Source organism: Bradysia coprophila, unplaced genomic scaffold (genome assembly GCF_014529535.1).
Source record: "Bradysia coprophila strain Holo2 unplaced genomic scaffold, BU_Bcop_v1 contig_358, whole genome shotgun sequence".
Classification (NCBI taxonomy): domain Eukaryota; kingdom Metazoa; phylum Arthropoda; class Insecta; order Diptera; family Sciaridae; genus Bradysia; species Bradysia coprophila.
In genome coordinates, this window is record NW_023503616.1 from 613,928 (window position 1) to 641,084 (window position 27,157).

Sequence of the window (27,157 nt, forward strand, 5' to 3'; positions counted from 1 at the left end):
AATTACAATACAAACCACGTGACTGTGTCCGTTGGTGCTTCTGAAAATATAATTGATTGATTTTAGAGTTAAAGATGCCCAGTGTCACGCTCTGTGTTACTGAGCAAAACTACAAGAAGTTATTGAGCCCAATTCTTTTGTAAAATCTACTACTGCGTTTGTTTTAACATATATTCTAAGAAGAACGATCGATTTTTTTATCTTCTACGTCGATTATCGACGGTCGATAGCAGATGACAAGCAGTTTCTCAGAATGTTTATTTCTTTCATTCTTTCATATACATTGAAGAACGATACCGGAAAATTTAAATTTTTCATTCACAGTCCGCGGAAATACGCCACCTATTTTCCGATAGTACAACGCTATGCAATATCTGGTAACACTTTCAAGCATATTTATGCACAAACCAAATAAATACAGATGCACATAGAGCATGTTTTGTGTGTATGGGTGTTAGTTACTCGTGTGTCATTTGAGCAGATAAATATTTGCTAGTATAAGCGTTTTCCACACTTATTGTAATTCCTAATTGAATAAAAAGTATTAAAATGTTATGGAAAGTAAACATTGCGTATGGATCGTATTGTGTGAATAATATAAATATTTGATGGAAAAACAGGGTAAGTAGCCACCAGTGAAAACCGATTCCAGTTCCCGGGGGGTGTAGTGCTATGTGATTGTCGAGTATTATATTGTGCTCCAGTGAATCGATTAAAATCGCGAATCATTTAGTATAAATTTTTAACAAGGCGAGGCCATTGAAAGTTGATTTGATGTAAAGTCCGGAAACATTTTGCCGATCACTGAAAGGTTGTGAGTTGTTACAGAACCGATTCTCTCGAAACTATTGTTTACAATAGACTTGTTCCAGTGATAGGTGTAGATATTTCATTTCGTCATTTTGTGAAATCATCATTTACTCTAATTTGTCAGAATGAACTATTACAAGTTCTTGACCTACAATAAATTTTCCCATCATCTCTAACGAATATCGCGTGCGATTATTTTAATGATCAATATTGGCGGTAAAATGAAAATAAATATAATCTAATGATGTTGACATCCAATTAACAATTTGTTCGAACAACGAACGGAAAAATATTATTCCAAATATAAAATTTTATCGTTTTATTTTCGGACAGTAAAATTTATTTATTCAACATTTTGATGGTGCAGCATTATTCAATGAAAGAATTTTTCGTCCACTTGCCTACATATATAGTTCAGTATGTATTGTATATAACTCATATACACATCGCGAAGAAAAGTGTACAAAAAGTTGTCGTGGATGACGTACATCACGTACACCAAAAATACACACAGCATATAGAATACCGACCCACTCGAAAAATAACTCTGAGTGAAAGATTTTTGTTTGATCAAAGAAAATGTTGATGTTTACAATACACATGTTGTGCGAGGATTCTTCTTTATTTTTGTTGTTCGGCCAACAAATTTTTGCATCGATTGATTTTCTTTTTTCGCAAAATATCAAATTAATTATATTGCCTCATTTATTCAGTTCGGAGTTAACGTCTGAATCGATAGCTAAAACAAAGTACTAAAGTTTAGTTTACTTTACTTTCACCTAATCATAATTTTTTGTTGCTGTGATGTTTTCATGTGCAATTTTAAGACTTAAATCGTCTACCACTATAGAGAAACCTTCACATTTTTGAACCTCAACCTGGAATGTTTACTTTAAGTGACAAGCCAGATCTCTTTTCCTTTCATTTCAAATTTCACCTCAGATTCACGGTGGCCCTCAATAGAAAAAACATTTTTTCGAAGGATCAGCTAAGATACACTGACAGAAAAGAGTTGAAATTCTTACCTGTAGCTGGTAACTTTGTATCCAGGTAATCTAGAATAGCCGCCTCATACAAAAAATACAGCTGCAGCAGCTATTCTAGATTACCTGGAGACAAAGTTACCTGCTACAGATAAGAATTTCAACTCTTTTTTGTCAGTGTATAGTGGAACGATTTTTCTGACTGAGTGGGTCACATCACTCGATAATTCCTAACAATACTCTTTTTTGGGTATCCTTTCAAAAAAAAAATTCTTGATGCCATGAAAATCCATACAAAATTCGGAAAAATCGAAAATCAAAAAATGTTGTATGAGAAGGGATCAGATTGCTGTGTGTTTTTTTTTGTATCCTCTGGGGTCCATTTACTACGAGTAATGCTCATTTTTTTGGGAACCCTTTCATAAAACTTTTTCTCACTTGAGGGCCTTCGTGGTGAAGTGGTGAATTACATCACTAGGGAAAACAAGAGAATTGGTTTTAGAGTTCACAGTTTATTGGGGATTTTGACTTCGGCTACGCCTCGGATTAACGGCAGTAATAGTCATCAAATCTGTTACTTCTTTTTCTTTAAAATAATCTCTTATTGTTTGAAGCAAATACTTTTACCTCAATCGTTACATCATACATTTTACTATGTAAGACCACACTAACCGGAGGACGTCTCTTGTGTTTATCGTTACTGTCGATAACAGATGGATTATGTTGTTGTATATTGTCGGGACTACTACAATCATACCAAGCTAATTAAAGGTTCTTTGTTACATTTGCCTCCCATCCTTTAAATAAATGGATCAAAGTGAGGACAGGTTTCAGAACCTCTCGGCAAAATAAACCCCGCACATCGACTTGATCTGCTGTAGATATTGCCAGTTTATGTCTGAGTCTTAGTTTGAACAAACTCTCGACAATAAACGAAACACTGCGAACGAATTTAAAAATAGATTCCCGGCTGAAAACATGACTGTTCTCGTTCTTTATTCAACCTCTCATTTATACTTATGCAATGATTAGATGCTCTCGGAATGTGTGTATGGTGTAAATTAAGAATTTGCACTATTGAAGTGCCCACTTCAATAGTGCAAACATTCATGCATTTTTCGAACAATAACGTCCTACGCACTATTGCAAATCAATTTGCACATATTTCCATTCTGACATAATATTTCCAGAGTGCTAATACCGACAAAAAATTGTATAGCTGTGTTATGTTGATGAGCGGCGTTCTATTTTGTTTTTATTTTTAAAAAGCTTTCTCATTCTTTTACGCAGTTAGTATAAATACAATCGGGTTGTGTGTGATTCGTATTTCATTTTTTTTACACAGTCAAATACAATTATACAAAAAGATGAATTTGGACGGCTTTAGTGTGTATTCTAAAGAGTATATATATAACAAAAGAGACTAATTTTAAACTTAACGCACATAGTATTATTATTATCTCGATTGAGCGAGAGGTGTGTCGGTCGTCTGTTTCTGTTATCTATACATTTGAATATACATTGCGAATAATGAATTAAATAGGATTTTTTTAGAATAATTTATTATGGTCCGGAATCAGATATCGGCTAAGGTCAAATGATAGCAAATGTTTTTCAGACGAACTCTACACAATCACATTTTTTGCGAGTTTTTCGTCGTATTTCCTTTTTTTGTTCCACACTGTGTATATTGTTAATGATTAATTTTATTCGAATTATATGATTTTCTCGTATATACATACTGTTTTCCGTTCAAGGTTAAATTAAGTGTGTAAGTAATAATGTTTATTTAATCCGGGTTGTGTTATTTATAAATTTATATATGAAAACAAATTTCAGACTCTTCTTCAATTTGAACAGCATGTTCAATCAATCCAGATCAAGAAGTTTAGTTTTAAATTAACTTGAGTTTATTACCGAGCAAATAAACGATTTGCTATTGTTGATTAAATTTTGTTGATATAGCGGCTTAATATTTTTTGTAAAATACTTATGTAATGTATAGTGCAATAGGGCAGCAAAGAAATTAGGCATAGTTCATTGCGGAATTTGTTTGCAAACAATAACCGGCAAGAGGGATTCTTTTGAAAAACAGCCGGCCGAAATCGGACGCATTTTCCAGTTTCCATTTTTGCGACCATGTACGTTTCATGTACCTCAAGAAATTTCTTTAAGAAAAGTGTAAGTTTTCAGTCTTTTTTGGTTGAAAACGTCAACTGCACATATCTCAGAGTGGATGAATTTTAAACCTAATAAGACCCTATTTGCCCCGGAAGTACCTAAAATTACCTTTCTAATGACACTCCACACGACCCTGTACGGCTCGTGTAACTGGAAAAATTTCTGTAAGTGGTTCTGGTTTCTATGGTCGAATACTTTTCTGGGGGCACAAATAAAAAATTCCACTGGAAAATGCGTCCGATTTCGGTCGACTGTTTTTTTTTAAAGAATCAAATCTCTCCAAAGAATTGGTTTTGTGAAAGCTCCGACTCTAACCGCCTCTTTACATGCATCAATATTTAGGAAATAGCTGAGAATACCAATCAATGCCAGGGTTTTCAAAGGCAACGACTATAATTTCATTATTCAAAATTACAACTTCCAAACAAAAAATTTAAGGAATTTTATTCGAAAAGCCCAGCGGAAATCAAAATTACCTTAATGTAACCGGGTAATGAATCATTTCCGTGGGGTGCTATGATAGAAAGCATTAATTTATAAAATCAGCCTTGAAATCATGAGGGAAAAAATTACGCAACTACGAATTTCCATTCTCTCCTTAATTGTATGTTGTTTGATAGATGCGTGTAATTTTCTCACGACGTTAATACCGTGTGTCCTAATTGCGTCGTATTTCTTTTCATTGTTATACGGTATTTCCTTATATTGCTTAGATTAATCATTATATTAATCCATGATGATGGAAATGGATTCTAACACTTTTCTTATTACAACAGGTAGTTTTTTGTAACTTCTCCGATGTTAGTTGGTCAGACACTGCACTGTCTAGTACGCATCTACGAGAGAAGAAATCAATTTGAAATGTACTTGTCTGTAAGCATCAACATCTTTTAACATTAAAGAATTATTTGTGTTCGTTTAACATTAAGCATTGACATTAAGCATCTTCTCTTCTATTGCTGAATCCGTGTTTATTTCTGTATATAGATTCTACAGTCTAGGACTATATTACAACAACAAATTCAATAACATTTCATAAACATATCTCACCAAAATCGATTTATATTCGGCTGATTTTCTCATATCTATGAGGAAATTATTATTGACTATTCATCAGCTTTCCATTTTCATCGTATTGAATATTAAAGCCAGTAAGCCAATTCAATGTTCGATATCGATCGATATGGGTGTGTCGCCTTCTCTCTTTTTTTTCCATCTCGTCATAACAATATTATCACATTAGTTGGGAAATAAAGCAAAGGATATTGTGCCTTTTCATTGAATAAACTTTTCCAATTCGTACATTTTCGACGAACTGCAAGCGAACATATAAGAACCCATAAAATCTGCTGTATCAAATTGGGATGTTGCGAAAATGTTATGTTGTGTAAATATTATTATGCTACACAGTGCGCAGACATCGAATCGCTATGCGCTCTCTTCGTACATGAATGAACGTTGAAAGTTCGCACCGACATTTACTGAAAGGAAAATTCATGTATTCCACTTTTTCCTCTCTCCCATAGCAGTAAAATAAATAATTTTTTTTTAATGTGAAAGAGGGTTGATTCAATATATATTCTGTAGGTCAGTGGTAAAGTATGAGGGGGAGTGTGTGTAGAACGCACGTATTCATTTTTGAAAATGATATTGATTGCATGGTATCGATCTGCAAGAAATGAGTGCAGTCAACTGTAATCAACAACAAAGCTCTTTAAAAATTAGCTCAAGGTCAGGAACGTCAGGAATTACTGCCCAGGTTTTTGATTGCACAGAAAGTACAATGATGAAGTTTTGTTGTCATAATAAGCCGAGAAAACTGATTACTAAAATTTCTAAAATATACTTTAAATCCGCATAAAGACCAAAGAATAACATTAGCGGCAACAAACAATATTAGCATTAACTAATTCATGTGATGTCATCTACAAAAAATAGTTTTCTATATTTGCCATACAAAACAAAAACTGATTATGCATGTACCGAAAAGCTCAAATATGCCAGAAATTATTCAACTCAATCTGTTTCACTTGGCTATTTTAAGATCACACTTTCTTCTTCCATTTCGAAAGTGTTAAATAAATTTTGAAGAGAACCAGAGCGCACTATGTACAACCACAAATTATTGTTCGAATATGAATTCTCGTGATGTTTATTTTCTGTTCTAAAATTATCGTTAGTAAAATTAGTCATTTACTTCGACGGCCCGATCGAATGACGTCAAAATATGATGGTAAATTTCTTCCAAAATAAAATCCATTTAACATTTCGTGCATTTCATTCGCTAAATGGAAATTATTTATTCTAAAATAGAGTTTCCTATTAAGAACGTGATTTAGTGAATCAAAATAAACTTCGTTATTATACCGAAGTTTTTTTTTTCTTTTACGGAATGTATCGGGGTCGGCGCTTCCTTCAAGTCAACCGCGAATTTTCGGTATCACGTGATTGTCAGCAATAATGCAAGAAGTTTCCGAAAGTTTTATGTTAATTTGAAAATTGAATCATAACCTTGAACTTTACAAGACTTCAAACGAGGGTGCTTTGTCTTGGACTAGTTCTTAAAACAGTGATTTATTTATCCCCAGTAAGATTTCTTTACTGATAACATATAACAATCACCTGCAGACAATACCAAAAACTGCTAAGCTTTGTGTCTCCATTCCCAATACGGCCCACAAGATTTATTAGTTAAAAAAAGAAAAAAAAGCAATAAAAGTAAAGCGCTCTGACGTTGTTCATAACGATGTTCATAAAAACGAACCAAGTTTCATGTTCTTCAACTATTCAAATAACCATAAACAATAAATGTGATCATAAAAAAAGCCTATTCTCCTTCACATTTTCTTTTTGCATATTTTGCATTTAGGAAGCAATATTGACTTTGAATTTAATATGCAATTTGATGACTCCGTTTAGACGACCAAAATTCTAATATTGTACCCTTATATCTTCAGCTAGGTTAGTTCGTTTGGATAAAGATATATGTATCAAATACGTGTATGCATACACATCACACTTCTGTTTCCAAAAGTGAATTTAATATTTTCATTGAAAACATTCTCGTACTACTGAATCTTTAAATATGTACACATCGGTACGACGCATGTCTGTCCCGTATTGATTATACAACGTTCCTCTAACATCGAGGAAACTTTTTTTTTTCTTCTGTTTTATTCCATTCCATTTTCCATATAGTGAAAATATAATTTTTATTCTTCCAGTAACCGAAAACAGTAACGAAACGTACTTGAAAGAATTTATACGTAGGAAAAGATAAACCGAGTCGAAACCCGACCAGCAAGAATCTATTTATTCTTTAGGTGGGTTCATTAGTGAGTTAAAAGGAAATATATACTGATTAAGCAATGAATTGAATGCATGAGTATAGTAAGTGAAAATAAGAAAATTTGTGGAAAAACGTCAAGATATTTCTGAGTGAAAGTTGTGTTGTTTTATGTTGGAACATTTTTCTATTTCACTTTTATACGGATATTGGCGTATTATGTAAGTTCTTTATTTAGTTTTACTCGAATGTAAATGTATAAAATAGAATCCGGGTAATTTCATTGGCTCAGCGATTTTTATTACTTTTTATTTCGACTGCCTCCGTGCGCTTATGTGGCCATTTATGACCATTATCATTCATTATCACACATGCAAGTTACTCTACCAAATCATAGGAAAAGTTGGAAAAGCTTAATTGCACGGCTCCATAAAAAATCAATAAAATTGTAAAGCCAGAAAGAATGTTGTCACTGATTCGGTTAACTTAAAAATAAAAAATAAAAAACAATTCCCAACTGAGATAGATTGCGTGTTTCCAATGATATTCATTCCTTTCTCACGACTTTAACGGCATGATAATGACAAAAATTAAAATAATTTTGGGTACAAATTACGGTTGATAAATTATTGATAAAAATGCCTCTTAATACTAATTAGATTGCTGCCCAAACAAAATGGGTTGATGTTTCGACATTTCGAACAGTATGAATATTTAATATCGATACGAGAATATGATTTAAAATTTAATGGTTTTTTTCTTCTGTTTTGTGAAGTATGAACCGTTGTACTGACGAAAAGGTGAGCTAAAGGTCAGATCAATTTATAGGTGTATGCAACTCTGTATGGTTGCAGGGGAGCACACCATAGATTTGTGACATAATAAAGTGTTTTTCCTTGACCTTTTCTGATGCAATAGTTTTATGTGACGTTTCTGTTAAGTTATAGTGAGGGTGGAGTGCATCTTAAATAAAAATGTCGAACAACTTTTCTGGTATTCATGCAACCATTTTTTCAGCAGATCTTTTCTAAATTAACCATTTGCAATGTTTCTTCAACCATCTTTTTTGTCAGACATAAAGCATTAAAACCAATTGACTCCCGAGGACTCGTTCCTGAAAAAAAAATTAAGGAAAATGGTGCAATAGAAAATTGAAATGCGATACAATTTCTTTTATGTCGTTTCATATTGCGGATTATTTTGAATGAATTATGTTCTGGATTTTTGTTGGATAATCTCCCGTGACTATGGGGAAATGCTGTTTGGAAACTAAAGCTTAAATATAATTAATTTTTTTATAATTCTAGTATATTTTGTCATAAAATTACTAACGTCAGCGCTCCACTCTTTTTTTGTGGGCCAACTTCACAGCTGTGCCATTTCATAGTTATTTTACCAGAGTGAATTTTATCACACGAAAATAGGGCACAAAGAAATAAACTGTGGAGCCTCTACAACAGGCCAACCGAGTTTTCCTTTTAGGTACGGAATGCTGAAACGTGAAAAAAATCTATTTCTTCTTTGTAGTTCCAACAATGTTTTATCAAACTTTTAAAACTGCTAAAAAAAACTTGGATGGTAATTACCGTAACTTTCAACAATTATAACCCAACTCCAACTTGTTCCAAATTCGATATCCACGATACTATACATACAAATACATATGGAAGTGTGTGTAATACACACTGTGTTTACTTAAGAATGTGGGTATCGCATGTGGAACCAGTCAGATTATAAACGTTGAAAAGGTGACTTCTTATTTTTCTATTTTTCTCAGACCTGAAAATTAAGAGTAATTTCTCCATGAAAAGTGTATGGAGAGTCAATTATTAATTTTCGCAATCTCCCTATTATTCACAACATTTAGTATTTCTAAAATTACTTATAAAGTCGGAAAATGTAATCATTTGTAGGTATTTGTACAAGACAAGACAATGTGACTTTTTTTTAACGTATACGCGTATATTAACGGAACATAGGTCTCCAGATAGATAAGCGTCAACAATTGTAAAAGACAAAAATAGACTTTCACAACTTATTACAAATAACGCCATAAAAGTGTGCTTGATAATGCCAGCGTTATTCTAATTTACCAGCACTCATATTTTTAGACACAATAAAAGAAAAATGACGGCAAAGGGGCTTGGGGAAAAAGAAAGAAAACTTTAAAATGAAATCATACATCTGCAACTGTGCAACTATAATGAATACAATATCTGAACAAATCCAATAATTTACTTTTTATCCAATTGTCGCAAATGTACTTGTTAGTTCAGTGGGATTAAACACTTGTGCCATTTTTTCGTTGGAATCGAAAACTACCATTAACATCTTGGAAATCTGAAGTCAACAATAATTACAAAAAGACGACCTCAGTTTGGTTTATAATAGACTGTTATGATCAGAGCGAGAAAACCGAACACGAGTTATTAAAACTTGCCTTGGGCTGCTTGTCAAAGTATTTGCTTCTCTTTCAACGTGGAACGTTGAGAGCGAGAGGACCGAAGACCAGTTTATTATAACTTGCCTTGGGATACTTGTCAAAATATCTCTTTCTCTTTCATCATAACACTCATCATAGCAAAACGATTGAGTAACCAAATGAAGTACAAGATTGTAACAAATTGATTTTGGGATTTTGTAATAAATATTACATGATACTCTTTAAACAAAAGAAGCAACAGATTAAATGATACTATATTTCGATGCATTAACCCAATAATATATCAATGAAAGAGAACTATTGCTTAACTCGACAAAGATATGCTGACTTACGTTTAGAATTTTTATATCAAATTCCGACTTTTCGTACAGAAAAAATAAAATTTTGAATAGAATTGATTGACTTTACGAGTGGGAACATAATCACATCAATTAATCTGTTTTTTATTTGTTACAGGATCATATTTAGTACCGCATACAACCGAGCAGCTATTGAGTCATCGGCATATTTAAAAAACACATTATATTTACATGACCCGTCATCAATCACGACCAAAATATTTGCCAACTAATTATTAAAGAAATTGTTTTTCGAAATAGCATCCACTGAGTTCATAATTTCCGCGTGACTCTTTTCAAATATTTTATAGTCGGTCGAACTGTGTTGAGGCACACGGTGTATTGTGTTGAAAACTTGAACGATTTTCGCGAGAAAAAAAAGTTTTTTAAAACGAAATAAACGTAATCGGTGGTGTGCTGGCTAACAAGTTGGCGTAGTAGACATCATTCAAATCATAATAACACTTAGTTAGTTCACATGCTGAACTACCTATCTACATGTTGAATTACCGACTTGTATCAACACATTTTCTTAAACAGCCATAGTTTGTTGACAACTTCTAAAATGTGCAGAGATCGCGATATGTTCTTTGGATAAATGAATTTTTTATTAAGTGCTTGTTAAAAACAGTAAAACTACAAAACAAAAAATTATAAAATATTAGTTAAGTATACGTCTAATGTTTAAATTGTTTATATCGTCGTTAATGTCATTTGGATGTGTAGTGTTCAACAACCACCATTCAGTCGAGTAATGTGCGCGCTCGGACACTGATTCATAGGAAAGTGAATGTTATATACGTCAATATCAGTTCTCGACGGAAAACTCGTCGGCTCAGACGATTGCCAAAAGCGGTGTGGATTTGAACTTTTGCAGTTTTTTGTGAATTGATTGTAAATTTTTCATTTTTTTATTATTACTTTGTTCGTTGTCCATTACGGACATTTTTTGAAAAAATTTCATCGGCACCAATAAGTTGGCAAACATACAAGTCATTGCGAGGAACGCTTGGAAGTCAGTGAAGGCCTTCCTGGTAAGTTACGAATTTAAACAAAAATAAATTCTGCAATTTTCTTTGTTTAAACTCTTCTGATTCGAAAGAATGTTGCGCTTAATATTGCAATTTAATCAAAAACATATTTTCACTCGAAAATCACTGTCAATATAAAATCTATTTAAAGAAAACGCTTAATTGGACGGTCATTTGACTAATTTAACTGAAGTTGCTATGGTATCATTTTATTTTTGCCATTAACTGTGATTGTGGCAGTAGAGCTAAATTGATTATATAAGCAAATAAATTCGCGGTCACGCGGTCTCATCTGTAGTTAAAATTCGAATTGAATTGGTTGAACACATCGATTAATTTAATTGTCCGGACGCGTGTTTGTTGAATGAACTTTGTCTTTTTGATTTTAATGCGTATAGTTGTTAAGAGTTTCAGCTGAGCGAAACAGACAAAGGAGAGAGATAGCTTCTTTGCGGCTCTATTTGACCAAAGAAAATTTCATTGATTTTTAAATACCGGATTCCACGAAAGAACTGCAAGAAATCTAGTACATTTCCTGCTCACCATACCAAAAATGCATTAAAAAAAAATAAAGTTTCTGGAGTTCATTCCTGTCCACCATGCACAAATTCATCCGATAATCAATTTTCTACATTTTGTTCCTGGATTCACAGGATTCGATTAATGAATTACAAGAAATGTAGTACATTTCCTGACCATCATACAAGAATTAATCAGATAATGAACTTCCATCCGAAACTCATCCGAAAATTAATTTTCTGCAGTTCGTTCCTGGATTTTCTGCAGTTCATTCCTGGATTCCCATATGTGACACACTTTTTTCTCTCAGATGAGAAGCCAATCGCTAAAATGACTGAGTTTTTTTTTACCTATTAGATAGTTGTTCCATGGATATGGATATTCGTTCACACTGATCAATTTAGGTTAATTAAAAAAGACTACATTCCAACTCTTTGTCTTTTTTAATTTGAACTAAATGAAAAACTCACACCTGCTTCGTTCTACTTCCAGGATATCGCATCGCACTCATTTTTCTCTTATTCAAGTAGAACCACATCTAATTTTCAATGAAGCATTTATCCACTAAATTGGTTTTTAATTACAGTCTCACAATCACATGATACTTTTTGTATAGCTGTCGCTTCACATAAGTGCGTGATTGTATTATAATGCATTCGTATAACTTTGGTCAAGGATAAACACTCTCTGTAATTGTAATTAATTAATTATTTAATTAATAGCTGATGATGATGAGCAACAGCAGATGCGTTTTCTCATCACATTATCAATCATAATTTTGAACAAATTTCTACCGAGCTATAAATATAATCTCAAACCAAAATTATCTATTTATCTGAAATGATATACATTTGGTGTTTGTAGCCAATCCGTTGTTTACAAAATTTTATAAAAGAAAATTTGGCTCGTGCGGTCTTGAACTGTGTAAATATGTTTTGGCATGGACAGCATAAAATTTTCAATTTTCGTATATAAAACAAGCTTCCGGAATTAAATCTTAAATGACATTCGTTTTTTTAGGGATTTCGGTTAAATTAAAAATGATGCTAACGACCAGCCTTGATATTGCGAATAGTCCGAATCGAATACGAATTACATTTTGTTTGATACGGTTTTCAATTACAGCTTTTATTACATTGGTATTTATCGATCTAAATAGTTTAAGCTGCGAACGTGTTTTTTGTCACGTATCAGTGATTGTGTAGGGTTAAATTGAAAATTTTTGAAACACAATTGAACTCAATAATATCATAAATTGGTAATTGACGTCAGACACACCAGACCTAAATATTTTTTCTTACAACAAAGCACGAACGTGTATCTTACTTTCATGCTAACTTCGTTTCTTGATTCAATATTATCAACGAAAGCATTATTGCAATAATCAATCCTCATGAAAAAAAAAAAAATTACAAATCAATGCAAAATAACGGCAGTCAATAAATTCAAACTTTTATATCATATAATGAAGATAATGAAGACTACCAGCTACGATATTTTCTCTCACAAGTTTATACAATTTTTAACAATGTTGACTTCGTAGCACAATACATTTCAACCTGAACCACCCGCTTTCTGCAATTCTACTTTTAGAGCTCAACAAAGAACGCATTTTAAGTTAACAAGAATTGTGATTGAAGCATTAATTCCTTTCTGTCTCCCCTTTCATCATGAATAGTTATTTGTTCATCGAAGGAAAAAAGACAGAAATTTCATTTCGAGGGTGGTGAGAAAATTAAATTTCCTATTTGTTTTAGAGGTCAACACAACTGACAACTGATTTCAAAACAAAGCCTCCTGAAATTTCAGCTTCCTTTAGCCTGTGTTGTGGAAAGATATTTGCATTTTGGTGTCCTAGTTCGGTTGTTGGCCTTGATCTCAATATTCAATTACAGTTTCATTGTAACAGTTTATACACTCTTAAAAATACGACTAATTAATCTCGAATGTGTTGTGGAAAAGCAGGAGTTTTGCTTGAGCGGACCAACAGGTAAAACAGCTCAAGCAAAACTCGATATAAATTTGGTTGTCTCTAACTGTAGTCCAGGTACTAGAAGAAAATCATCCTATTGTGTGATTCTCAGATTCTAATTGCATGATTTGATTATAGCATAGCCATGTTTCATTTTACACTAGGAAAAAATCGTGTATAGATTGTCTGCAGTCAATGTAAACTTAATGAAAATTTACCTAACCGACGCTCTGCGATACGCAACACGTGCCAAGGAATTTAGTTACTTACTTACTTTGCAAAAAAAAATCTTGTCATTTGAGTCTGAGTTATTTACGAAATTGATAAAATTGCAGTTATTGTTAAATATAATAATGTTCTTTAAAAAATCTCAACAAAATCAAAAAAAAAAATGGAGCGGTCGTATTTCGTTGTTGATAAAAACAAATGTTAAAGAAAATATTTCGGTTATGATAAGTCTATAAATAAAGTGAAATTCTGGCACGATAACAAATTTTTTTTAAAAGAATTTTGTTATTCTCTGTTTCAGTGTTTGTATTTAATTTTTTTTTTTTTGATAAATGGCCATTTTACTGTTCAAATATTTAGATTCAGATATCAGTAATATTACTGCAGCATTAGTACTGAGTACTCACTGAAGTCGACCGTCGATGAAACTTACACAGAAAAATAATTGAAGCAATTGTTAAAAATACAAATAAAATGCAATTCAAAACGAAGAAATAACTACGCGAATGGCATTTTAACAAGCATTTGAATAAGTACAGTCTTCCCACATCAAAATAGCGTGTGTATATTCGCTAATTAGACAATCTAAATTAGTAGCGGGTACACGTGACTACTTTAAATCGTCAACATAAAATTACTTCTGTAACCCTAGAGGCATATCATTATCAAAACAATAATAAATCTGATTTCTAATCGATACATTCGTGTGTATATTGAACTCCAACCATTATATGTGTAAATTATAGCAATAACTGTCCCATGCTTATTATAAAAAAAGAGTTCACTGCACGACATAGTTTAGTGTTAGTCAGTAACAACCACGAAACGATAATTTATTAGAGTCGACTGATGAATAGCTCCATATAGAAGCAAATAGAAAAAAGACATAACCGACACGTTCTCGATCCTGACTTTCGTGTGGGTTACAGTCGAAGAAATTTAGTTTTCGGGTTTTCCAAAGATATTAATCTTATTTAACCCACACTTTATCCCACAACAATGGAATCCACAAATTTAAATTTAGTTAACACAACGGTCACAATGACGGCGCTGCAGTCATGATTTCAAAATGTGATATAGGGTGGATAAACTAAATTTTGGTTTTGGTTACATTTTCTCTTGGTTTTAAATTATTACATCAGGCTTCTAAATTAAGAGTAAATTTATGCAATATAAACCGTTTGAGTTTGAAAAAAGATGTTTTGTATCAGTGAACGATATAGGAAAGCGTTCAGTACATCTCAACATACAAAAGAACGTAAAATATAATTGAGCATTTAGCCACCCTACGTCCGTCATCGCTTCTATTGTCTTCAAAAACATATTGTGTGCTTGTCATGATATGTATCAGACGTTTGTTTATTTATGTGTCTCATCTAAAATACTGGCCAGCAAAATTTTGATCATTAAATTCAACGGCCAAATTGATCTAAATGTTAAAATAATTGTGAATAATAGTGAAGTTAATGTGATATAAAGGAATTTGCATCAGTTCGATGTAAAGTGCGGAGCACCATTAGAAAAAAAAAACTTGTCGCTGAAGAATGATCAAAAAGTTGCTGGACGCAGTAGCTACAATTAATGCTTTGCAGGATATAGAATAAAAATTAGACTAAAGGCTTTTTTTTAAACGAAACGCAGATTCGGAACATTCTTTTTCGCCAAATTACAATTTGGCATAGGAAATAAATTCTTTGTATAAGTGAAGCTCATGATTGAGCTCAATCATGAAAACAGAATCTGGTCAGGAATAAGATAAGAATATGAATATATGACGAACTTCAAAGTTCCTGATTTATAATCCTGAGATGCCTGCTCATGCAATTATGCGATTTACGATTTCCAAAGAATTTTAATATCAACTTTTAGACAAAATAACAATTTCCAAGTCTGTTTTCTATTTGATTTATTTGATTTCCGACCTCGTTCTAGGGTAATGAAATTTTCTGTGGATTATTTGTAACTTCATGAAAATATTAAGATGGAAAACCTCAGAAACATTCACATAAAAATTATGCTTTCCTAACTAATGTTGAAATAGCCTTTTTGCACTCATTAGGAACTTAGGAAAATAACTACTGGGCAGTCGAGACGGTTTACTTGTAGTCCGAAATTATATTTTGGCTTCGTAGAACACAGATAAACACAAGAGAGAGGAATTATATGATATGCAGTACATACTGTCCCGTACAATCTTTTTCTAAATAAAAGTTATAGTCAAATCGACAATATTGTATTATTTGGCGATTTGTCATATTTTGGAGTTTCTTCACACTTTGGCGATTTTTCTTGACAATTCATCATATTTAGTTGATTTGTTAAATCATCAAGAAAAGTCTCAGAAGTGTGAAGAAACGCCATAAAGACAAATTTTCAATTCTCTATGATCCTTGGAGTTTCTTTACTCTTTGGCGATATTTCTTGGTTTTTCTTCACATTATGGCGATTTTTCTTGTTGATTTAACAAATCAACCATAATGATGAATTGCCAAGAAAAATCGATAGAGTGTGAAGAAGAGAAAAATCGCCAGAGTGTGAGGAAACGCCAAAGTTTAAAAATACGTTTTTGAAATGTCTCTACATTATCTTTCGTAAAATGATAGTGTCCTCGGGATCTTTCGTTAAAGTATGAATTCCCTAGGATCGAACAAGATGCCGTTACCTGACGTAAAATAAGAGTTTCCTTAGGATCGAACCAGGCAGCTTTTCGTAACTTTTATAAAAGGATAGATTCACTAGCTTCGAACAAATAACGCCTTTTAGATAAATTTCGTAAAAGGATAAATTTCCAAGGATTTGTTTAATCACCACGAAGAATCGCCAAAGTGTGAAGAAACGCAACAAAGACAAATTTATCAATCTTTGTTTTTGCCGGCGTTTCTTCATCCCTTGCCAATTTTTTATTTTTGGCGATTCTTCATGGGAATCATGATTAATGACGGCTACGAGCTTTAGCGAAAACGAATGAGATGTTCCGATCCGAATATGCGAGCGAACTTCCGTTTCGTTAAAAAAAACCTTTAGTTGAAATGATGATGATGAAGATTTCAAATGGACGGCTCTTGGTGTTTCTCTAATTTTGATTCTATATCCTGCAAAGCATTAGTTGAAGCTATTGCGTCCAGCAACTTTTTGATCATTCTTCAGCGACAAGTTTTTTTTTCTAATGGTGCTCCGCACTTTACATCGAACTGATGCAAATTCCTTTATGAAGAGAAAACAAAACCACATTAACTTCACTATTATTCACAATTATTTTAACATTTTGATCAATTTTGCCGTTGAATTTAATGATCAAAATTTTGCTGGCCAGCATTTTAGATGAGACACATAAATAAACAAACTTCTGATACATATCATGACAAGCACACAATATGTTTTTGAAGACAATAGAAGCGATGACGGACGTAGGGTGGCTAAATGTTCAATTATATTTTACGTTCTTTTGTATGTTGAGACGTACTGAACGCTTTCCTATATCGTTCACTGATACAAAACATCTTTTTTCAAACTCAAACGGTTTATATTGCATAAATTTACTCTTAATTTAGAAGCCTGATGTAATAATTAAAAACCAAGAGAAAATGTAACCAAAACCAAAATTTAGTTTATCCACCCTATATCACATTTTGAAATCGTGACTGCAGCGCCGTCATTGCGACCGCTGAGTTAACTAAATTTAAATTTGTGGATTCCATTGTTGTGGGATAAAGTGTGGGTTAAATAAGATTAATACCTTTGGAAAACCCGAAAACTAAATTTCTTCGACTGTACCATTAATGTGAGGAGATTAATTTTATACAAAATATTGTCAACATTTTCACATGATTTTCATTACGAAACGGTTGCCATGGATGGTGGAATATTTCAATTATTCAAAATTTAAATCAAAGACTTCAAAATTTAATAACAAATAAACTCTCGCGAAACTCATAAATTTAAAATTAAGAGGCTCCATTTTGAATATACCTTCCTGTAGATGCCTCTTCAGTTCAGAGAGTTCATAACAAATAAATAATAGTAAACAAGACATCATATGGAACAATTCATACATAAGAGGTATACGACTAGACAGAGAAACAATTTTGATCTCTGTTAAATTGGAACTTTTTATTGCTACTACTACATATCGTTAATGTTGATATCGACGTTGTCACTTTCGAGAATTTAAGTCTTAAGGAATTCATGAATATTTCATTATTTCTAACATCGACAACAAAGAGCTAAAATGTTGAATTCGATCGATAAAAAAGCCAGCCCAGACAACGATGAATTTGTTCAACTGTTTACTTATTGTAATGTAAAAATGCGGTGTAAGCTCATTACAATCAGCCTAAGCAAGTACATTACCTTACTCGATGTATGGTATTATTAAACCGATTCTCAAATATTACCTTGAACTCTTGTGAAAGCTTATCAATACATTGTTTCCCTTAAACCTCATTTGCTTATTCCCTCAATTGAATTATTTTCAACATGAATGTGCAAAGAAACATAAAATAGAATGACACATTCGATCATAATCGTGTCACGTAATTTGAAGTTTCCACTCGAAAAGTATATGGTTTATCAATAACGCTTCAAATGCTTATTTTGCAATTAATATGTCGAACGACACACAATAACAACATCCGAGGCGGAATGCGGAATTCTAATAATTTAACACTTATCATTGTGCTAAATAATAAAACAAACTTTACTATTTATCACAATTTACGGAATCTATCAGTAAAATTTGTAAATATTAAATAGAGATCACGTAAAACATCAATGTGCATTCACGTTGACGTACACGTTGGACGTTATTTGTGACTATTGTTTTGATAGAAACATTTGCTATTAAATAATTCCTGATTTGAGTTGAATTTGATGTTTTTTTTTCTTCTAGTTCAAGTACAGTCAGCGGCAGTGAAATTTCAGCATGAATTTTCTTCAGCTGTGTTTCAGCTGATCCACACAAACAATCAAAACTGTTTATACGCCTTTATACGGGTTTGCCACTACCACGCGCGTGCGTGTGGCAACTTCAACCGTATAAACAAGTATAAATTGTTTTGATTGTGTGTGATGATTAGCTTAAAAACAGCTGAAGAAAATGCATGCTGAAATTTCACTGCCTCTGACTGTAGCCAAATTTAACTTTGAAACCTTATCGTAAAAACTCTCGATTAATTTTAATATTAATAAACAATAAATGAAAAAGTGGGTGGGTACTTTACACTACACATTATAATATACTGATGATCAGTCGATATGTTTCATTATTATTATTCCTTATATCAATTACAATTCAGAACAATTATCATCGCAAATAATCACCACAAAAATATTGATGATAAACACATTGTAATTAGCTTAAAGACTCATATATATGTTAATTAGATTATTGACTGTATCGTCTGCATGTTACAATAAAAACATACAAATTGAACGAGTAATTTGTCGATTATTTTTATAGAACTCAATTCGATGGCCTTTTCATACTTAAACATGTTCATAAAGTCATAGGCTAAATGTTGATTCAATTATTGTAATGCGTGCGAAATGGATTACCACTTTAATCTAGATTCGTACCGGTTCTATCTTCTTTGTTTCATTTCCATAATTTTACGCGAAAAACATTTACTTCTGTCTTTTGTTTACATTCTCTCGATGATAATTTCTCCCGAGAGAGTCACAAACACAACAGTTCGGGGTTCGGCTGTTTACTATTTTCATTGTATATAATAAAAACAATAGAGTAGAACCACCAGAGTCAATCGAATAAGTATATGAAAAGAAAAAAAAAGCGCGTTTATCATTCTATCTAATTGCTGAAATAGTACACACAAGTTATACTTACACAAAGAGAGGATGATGTTGTGTGATTGAGTGAATTTCAGTTTAAACGATAAGAATTTTTATTTTGATATTTTCTATACGTTTTTTTTTGCAAGTAAGTGTAAGATATTAATATTACCAGTTTTTTAGACACATAATTTTCAATTAGCTCAGTATCATTTCAAAGCCGGTGCGGAAAGGTTATAACACTCGCTTCAAAGTTGTTAAATATTCTCAATGGTGTTCGATTAATGAACCAAATTTAATTGGAAATAATGTTGAGCGCAATAATACCAGTTGCTTTAAAGGTAAAATTTGTTTTCATTGACTATCTTTTCATAACAAACATTTATGCATACTGTGGATGACTTGTAAATACAAAATTTTACTGCCCACATCATTTGACCTAATTCATTATCAAAATAAAATCTACTGCCAAAGAAATTATCATAAAATGTTTCTACTTACACACCGTAGAAAATAAATTTTTTGTCTGGCTAAGTGTTAATAATACTTTTACAATAACAATTTATAAATAACGCTGGAACGTTGCAATTTCTTTTCGTTTTTCCCAATGGAAGAAAATAGTTGCGATAAGCCTTTTCCAGCTGAAGCATTTTTACGATTACGCATTGTCTTTGATAGCTGATTGATTGTGGGAATGAAAGGTGATTGAAACTAGTTTTTCACACAATTTTGATAAGCGGTAATTGTAGATTATGTAAAATGGAACTGTGATATAGAGATATGGATGTGATGGATGTATATTACAAGTGACTTACTTTGTACGTAATGAAAATTTAATAAAAAAAACAACCTTCGGACTCAACAATACATAGAAGTGATGTAATGGCCTTTACACAGTTCCTACTTGTGCCTCCGTTTTTTGTTCATATTTATCTTTACAGACCGAGACCACACATGCATATCAGGACCTCATAAGGTCACAGTTTTTTTTAACCAAATTGACACCGATTTCGATTTTCTCGATGTGTGATGCTGAGATGGCTGAATTACCTTCAAAAGTTAAAGTCGTAAAATGTAAGGATACGGCATAGGTTTCAGATTGGGTCTCCCTATTCGGTCTATTAGGACGAGTTTCTTGCTATAGAAGCAAAAGAGACAAAACGAAGAACTTTTTTCACGTACGGAAAGCCGTAAAAAGGCTGTTTGAGTAGGTGTTATGAAATTAACAAAGATCTTTTTCAATAATTCAATCACTTCATATTGTATTGCCTGCACGAAAATCCTCGTTTACCGAGATGATTTTAAGTTAGCTGACAAGAACATCACTTTCAAGCATCTTGATATCTTGATAATTTATAGTGATGATATCTTACACAAGTTGAAACCGATTAAAACCAAGCTAATACTGGTATTATTTCGCACCTTAACAAGGTGACTAAAATGTTACAATGAGCCTAATTCACAATAATATTTTCAATTAATAAAATATTTTTTTACTGCAATTCTCTTATTGTCATTTGTTTCCCGTCAACAATAACAGCTTATTCACGAGCTTTAGTTGTCAACCATTTTCCTGATTGGAATATATATCTAGATTAATATCACTGTGATTCTGTGTGTTATTCAATAACGTGAAGTGAAGCGAAACTTTCGTAGACAATCTGTCTTCCTCAACGACGATGTTTGTTCAACCGATATCATTTTCATTAATACAATGGTTCTGCAAAAGCTTGAACAACGTTAAGTAGAATGGCAACTTTTCGTATATTGTGTGACGTTGTGGACATTGTAAATTTATACCTGTATGTACTGTGCACATAATGAGTCAATCCAACTCCAAACAATATTGCTTACTTTAGCAAAGTAAAAATAGTATAGCACACTGACTATTATACATACATCTCTACAGCGTCATTTGATATCTATAGCTTTTTCGGTGAAAAGGGAGACAAGAAAAAGCTTCGTAAAGTGGGTACATTAAAATAAAGTTTATGTGGTTGGGTCTATGTGAAAAAACAGGATACTATGTAAATGTTCGCCACTCGACAATACTTTTATTTATTTTTCATTGACAAAGAACCAACTCAATGAGCCTTTGTGTTGTTTCTCTATGAGTGACTACTACTTACTTAAGAACAACAGTCGATCATTTTCATTGTTTCCATTTATGTTGCTGACTAATTTAATGTATTTGTATTAGCTACACAGTTTCAGGCTGTATACAAAACCCACTATGTACATCTTAAATGCATCACTAAAATCACATACTGAAAATAACAAGAAACAATAATTTTTCTACCTATACGTTCTGTACGTTAAGATAGAAATTGTACGTGCGTTGAAGTCTATAAACGACATGCAATAAATTAATGACAACGCAATTTTCATTGTCCGTCATTTTTCCGATATTTTTTAGAGATTTTCATACGTCGAGAAATAAATTTTTCATTGTTTCTACAGGTTGTGAGTGGTAATTGTTATAATAAATTGACACTGACCATCCTTCGATCAATGCTCGCGTTTTTTAGTTAATCATCGGCATTTCACTAATTAAATGGTTTATCACCCCGTGAAACACTATGTTGAATTTTTGTATTGGATTTAGAAACGGCTACACATCTGTTATCGACAGCGATGGCAAGAATAATACACGATGAGCTCTGGTTAATGTTCTGCTATGTAAAATATTGAAGTACTAGATTTTGTTTAAGGTACTCAGATATACTTTACTCAACTGATTGTAGCAGACGTTCAGTGATAGAAGTTATATATGTTTAGTGCACATTGTGCAAATCCTTAACTTTCACGGTTATCTAGCTAGCCCAGAATTGTTTTGATTTAAAAATATGTTAAGTTTGTATTAGCTACTTCAATAAAAACATGTTTTTACTTTGTTTTCTTGACGATTAACTTACATAATTGACAATCAATTGGTTTATTTTGGTTTCGGATTATTTATCTATTTTTAGTCAAAAAGAAAAGAATAACAGCACACGTACGCCGTCCATGACGGAACGTATAACATAATTATGTAATTACGGGTTAAATTGTTGTCGGAAGGTAAAGCTGAAGCTGTACAAAATTTCCACTGACAATTTCAGTTTTATTCGCAACGCTAAATACACCACAACCCTCTGTATCACCGTCCGTATCATTTACAAAATAATGTATCAAGTATTAGGTTTGGTGTACAGTTTCTCTTTCATTGTTAGCAAAATTATTTCGGTGATTTATCCTAATAATAATGGACCAAAAGTGTGAACAACTTAATAATCGATCTTATTTCTTTTTTATTTTTAGTGCGGCATGCGACATCCGTCATCTGCTAAGAAAGAAGGCGACCTGAGTCGTCTCACAACATCTTCTTCATCTTCAACAAATGACCAAAACAGTATCTACTTACCGGAATCGGAAATAATATCACATCGATTTTCTTCCACATACTTGCCCGAAGTAATTGATCCGTTGGAATGGCAAATATCACGAAAGCGCAAAGAACGTCAAGACAGTACATCGTCCATAACGCAAGACCGAAAATTGATAAGATCAAACAGTGAGGAATATATTCCAAATGTTGACTATGAAGTTATTCGTCGAGTGTGCTCCCATGAAGAATTCAAGCATGTCCTACAAGACCGAACGAATGAAAATGTCGACCATCATGAGTGTCGCGAACGCAAGGCATCAAACAATGAAGTTCAAGAAATTTTAAGGGAAACCCACAAACGAGCTGAAACAAGTCCAGCACGGTCCAGAACTTTCGATTTTTCACACAAGCACCGCATATCACCGTTGAGAGATAGTCGTCACGGCTATAAGAATAACGACGAAGTCGACGGCGAGAATGAACGGAGAAGAAATAGCGAACGTTTCTGCAAAGCTCGAGCTCCCCCTGGCAGACGGTCTCAATCATCAAAAAAGACGAACAAGTATCTGGCATCTAAACTTCGCGAACGAGACGAAAATGTTTACAAATATGACAAAGCGGTATCTAAAGGCGAGAGACGCGGTTTTGTGAGCATTTCCAGGCACAGTGACGAAAAGTTATCGAAAAATGATCTTGTTGATGAAACGACAGCCCTACTCGAACAGAACGAAACTACGCATCCAAACAACACTCCCAAAAACAAATCCGCAAACGAATCACTGCCATGGGAGATTTCATCACTCGATGAAACGCCGGTTGTTTGTCCTAGATTTTCGGGAAACACATTCGATCACGTGAATCAATCGATAGACAGTTCGGTCAGAAGTGTAAGTGCTGCATCCAACAATGGACTGAAAACGTTGGGAAATTTCACTAAGGTGGAAAATCTGAAAACTCGTGAGTTGATGCAAAGCATTCCGTCGGTGAATCTGCTGCAGCCTCCGGACGAAAAACTGAAGCAAATAAATAAACGACTGATTGCGCTGAAGAAACGAGTCGAAAATTTTGAAGAAATTTTCCAGCGGGAACATGGTACGTATCCTATTTAACCTTTCATATCCTCAAATTTCTATCAATCTTCTCTATCCAAGTTAAAATTCTCAATAACTGCCAATCAACGCTTTGTTAGTCTATTTTAAAGAGTTCTTGTTCACAGTTGTTCAATGTTTTCGTTTGTTTCGTATTTCCCATAGGTTACAAACCGTCACACGCTGAAAAGATGAACGATAGATACATGAAAAATGCAGTCGCTGAAATTCATAAACTGCGCAAGGAGAAGCAACAAATTAAATCGAATTCGGTTTCAGGAAGTGGACTGAAAGTAGCACAAAGTAATACTGGCAAGAAAACCGATAAACTCAAAGATGTGCTTGCGGAAATTGAAAAGGTAAATGGAAATTTAAGCTGTAATTGTTCGTAAACTCATTTCGACACTTAGACGCTGACTAAAGTTCAAGCTAAGCCGATTCAAAACGGATCAAAATCCAAGTTTACAAACATTTCCTTTTTCTCAATTTCTAGCGCCTTCAAGTGAAACGCGACGAGGAAAATCGGCCTGTGCTCATCGACGACCTATCACCGGAACAATTAATTCAAGAAAAGACAGCCATTCAACGTGGACTCCTTTATATCGAATCGCTGTTCGGTCGGCCTAATACTCGTGAGGAACGGGATGCAGTCCGTAGTCTGTACGATCGATATCGCATCATCAAACGAACGATAAATCGCAGCGCAACAGTGTCCCTATCCGGCACAGGAGTTTCCGATCTTCCAACCATATTAGAGCATGAAGCTATGCAATTTCCGGTTGTTGTCGCGGCGGCACCACTCGTTCAATTAGAATCGCCCACCGACACATCAGTGTCGCTGCAATCGAACGAATCGGCAACAGACACATCAACGACCACAACTGGTTCGGTGCATGAAAATGTGCATACGTTGTCGGTGGATGAATTGTGGAAGCAATTGGAATTGGCACGTCGTGAAAAGAAGCAATTGCGACGGACGATTAAAGAATTCGAAGATGTTTTCGAGGAACAGAACGGCCGTAAAATGCTTAAATCTGATCGCACTATGATGGAAGAAACGTACGGACTTTATAAACAGAAGAAAGCTAAGCTTCGGCTGTTGGATGCGTTGGTTAAGAAACATATGGCCAAGTAGTGATTTTGTCGTCTCGGTCTATCTATCGATTTGTCTGAATCTGTTCGACGGATATGGAGGAACGGAGGAAGATTTGGTGAAAAACGTATTTTCTTTTTTTGATAAAAATATTTATAATTATACTTTCACTTGTTATTAGTTTTCTAGTTGTCATGGTCATTGAAAGAAAAGCAAAATAATAAATAAAAAAAAACAAAAGATTTTGTACAAAAGAAAATCATAAATAAGTTTAGCTTTTTGACATAAAATTACATTTTGAATTTAATAAACTAAACGATTAAATCGACTAATGAGCATTCAAGCAGCAAATTTTTAATAACAATGAAATGAAACGTATATAGTAAAAGAAGTACAATTCAAATATAAAAATTATAAAAAAGTTTAAATATGTGAACAGAGAACCATATTAATCTTAAAAACTAAAATTAAAAATTAAAAAAAATAATTTTATGAAAATATCATTAAATTAGTTGTAGACCGGTGTGACACGACACTCTGAGTGCCGCGTAAGGGCACGGTTTGAATTCTGTGCCGTACTATAACACTACACCTGATACGGGAAACATTTGTTCATTTGTTTTATTTTAGAACAATAGAACATCGCAGAAAATCAAAATTAAGGTCTCAAGAGACAAATGAAATTTTAAAATATTTTTTTTTTTGAAAGACATGTAAGGCGATTGCCAACTAGTTTGACTCGACCGGATTTTCAATAAAAATTTAATTTTTTTAATTTTGTCTCTTGGGACACCAGTTCGAATTTTAACGACGATATACAATAGGCATATCCGCATTAGGACTCTTCTAAAGCTCAAAAACAGTACTTGTCGAACAAAATGTTTTTTTTTTGTATCAGGTAGGGTAATAATGTAGGTTTCAGACCGTGGATTCATGACAGACTCATAGTTCTGGCACTGCACTGGTCTATTGGTACTCCATTTGCTCATTCAAAATGGGTTAATCGATTTTTTTTTATTATAATTAAAAGTGAATAAAAGAGAATACATTGAACAAAAACATGAAGCCAAAAAAGAACATGATTATTCTAGACAAATCTGTGATAATTTCATTATTATAATTTTTTTCAAAAATGAAACGAAAAAAAATTGTAAGCAAAAAAAAAATTTGGAAAAATCTCATGTAAACTTTTGGTTATAGTTTGGTCAAATTGTAATTTAAAATGTTCCTTTTCTTGAACTGGTTTTGATACAAAACAAACAAAAAATTTAGTGTTAGTGCAACAAACACAACAAAGTCACAGAATAATTAGATTGGCGTCTAAAAAAACTCCATACAAAAAAAAAAATTAAAAAATTGAAAAAAAAAATAAATTTTAGAAATTATATTTACGTTAAAATGAGACTCATAATTTTATTATTATATTGGATTTAACATAGACGTTACAATTATATTATTATTACTATCATTATTGACGAATAAATATTAATGACTTAGAAAAAAAGTACAAAAACTTTAATTTTCGACATGAAATCAGAACTGGCAGACAAATTGAGAGTTTATCCTATCGAACACATCCCATTTCGAAATGGTTCTTCCAGACCGGTAGAAATATATAAAAATCGAAAGAGTTTAGTATTACGTCCTTGTTTGGAGATTTTTATTTTGCCGAGAGGGAGGTTTGTAGCCCGAGCCGAAGGCAAGGGCTATAATACCTAGTGGCAAAATAACAACCTTCAACGATTACGTAAGGTATTTTTTCCAATTTTTCAATTTAATTAAATCCAAGTAAGTATCCACCTGGCCAAAAAATGAAGATTCTGTCCACTAAAATTCCAGAGCACAGAGTGTTCACATTCTGTTCACAAAAGAAATTCAGGTGTACAGAGTGTTCACATTCTGTACACGGAAAAAGTCAGGCGTACAGAGTGTTCACATTCTGTGTACACAACTCAAAATGTGCACAGAAACCAAGAACATGTGAACAAATGATACACAGTTCGAGTACAGATGTGAACTATTTTGAGCACG

The 27,157-nt window shown here is 33.1% G+C and overlaps 1 protein-coding gene across 4 annotated transcripts; it reads left to right on the forward strand.

The window, feature by feature from the left end:
* Window positions 1-459: 459 nt before the first annotated feature.
* LOC119081645 lies at window positions 460-25,210 on the forward strand. Of its 4 annotated transcripts, none has more exons than XM_037190727.1 (5): window positions 460-621; window positions 10,160-11,075; window positions 22,879-24,037; window positions 24,199-24,392; window positions 24,527-25,210. In XM_037190727.1, exons 3-5 carry the CDS (start codon window positions 22,885-22,887, stop codon window positions 25,166-25,168), a joined length of 1,989 nt encoding a protein of 662 aa, XP_037046622.1. In that variant the 5' UTR covers window positions 460-621; window positions 10,160-11,075; window positions 22,879-22,884; the 3' UTR covers window positions 25,169-25,210. The 4 variants fall into 4 exon arrangements, with proteins under 4 accessions (XP_037046622.1, XP_037046624.1, XP_037046623.1 ...); XM_037190729.1 differs by lacking the exon at window positions 460-621 and adding an exon at window positions 7,194-7,297; XM_037190728.1 differs by lacking the exon at window positions 460-621 and adding an exon at window positions 7,195-7,481.
* Window positions 25,211-27,157: the final 1,947 nt, after the last annotated feature.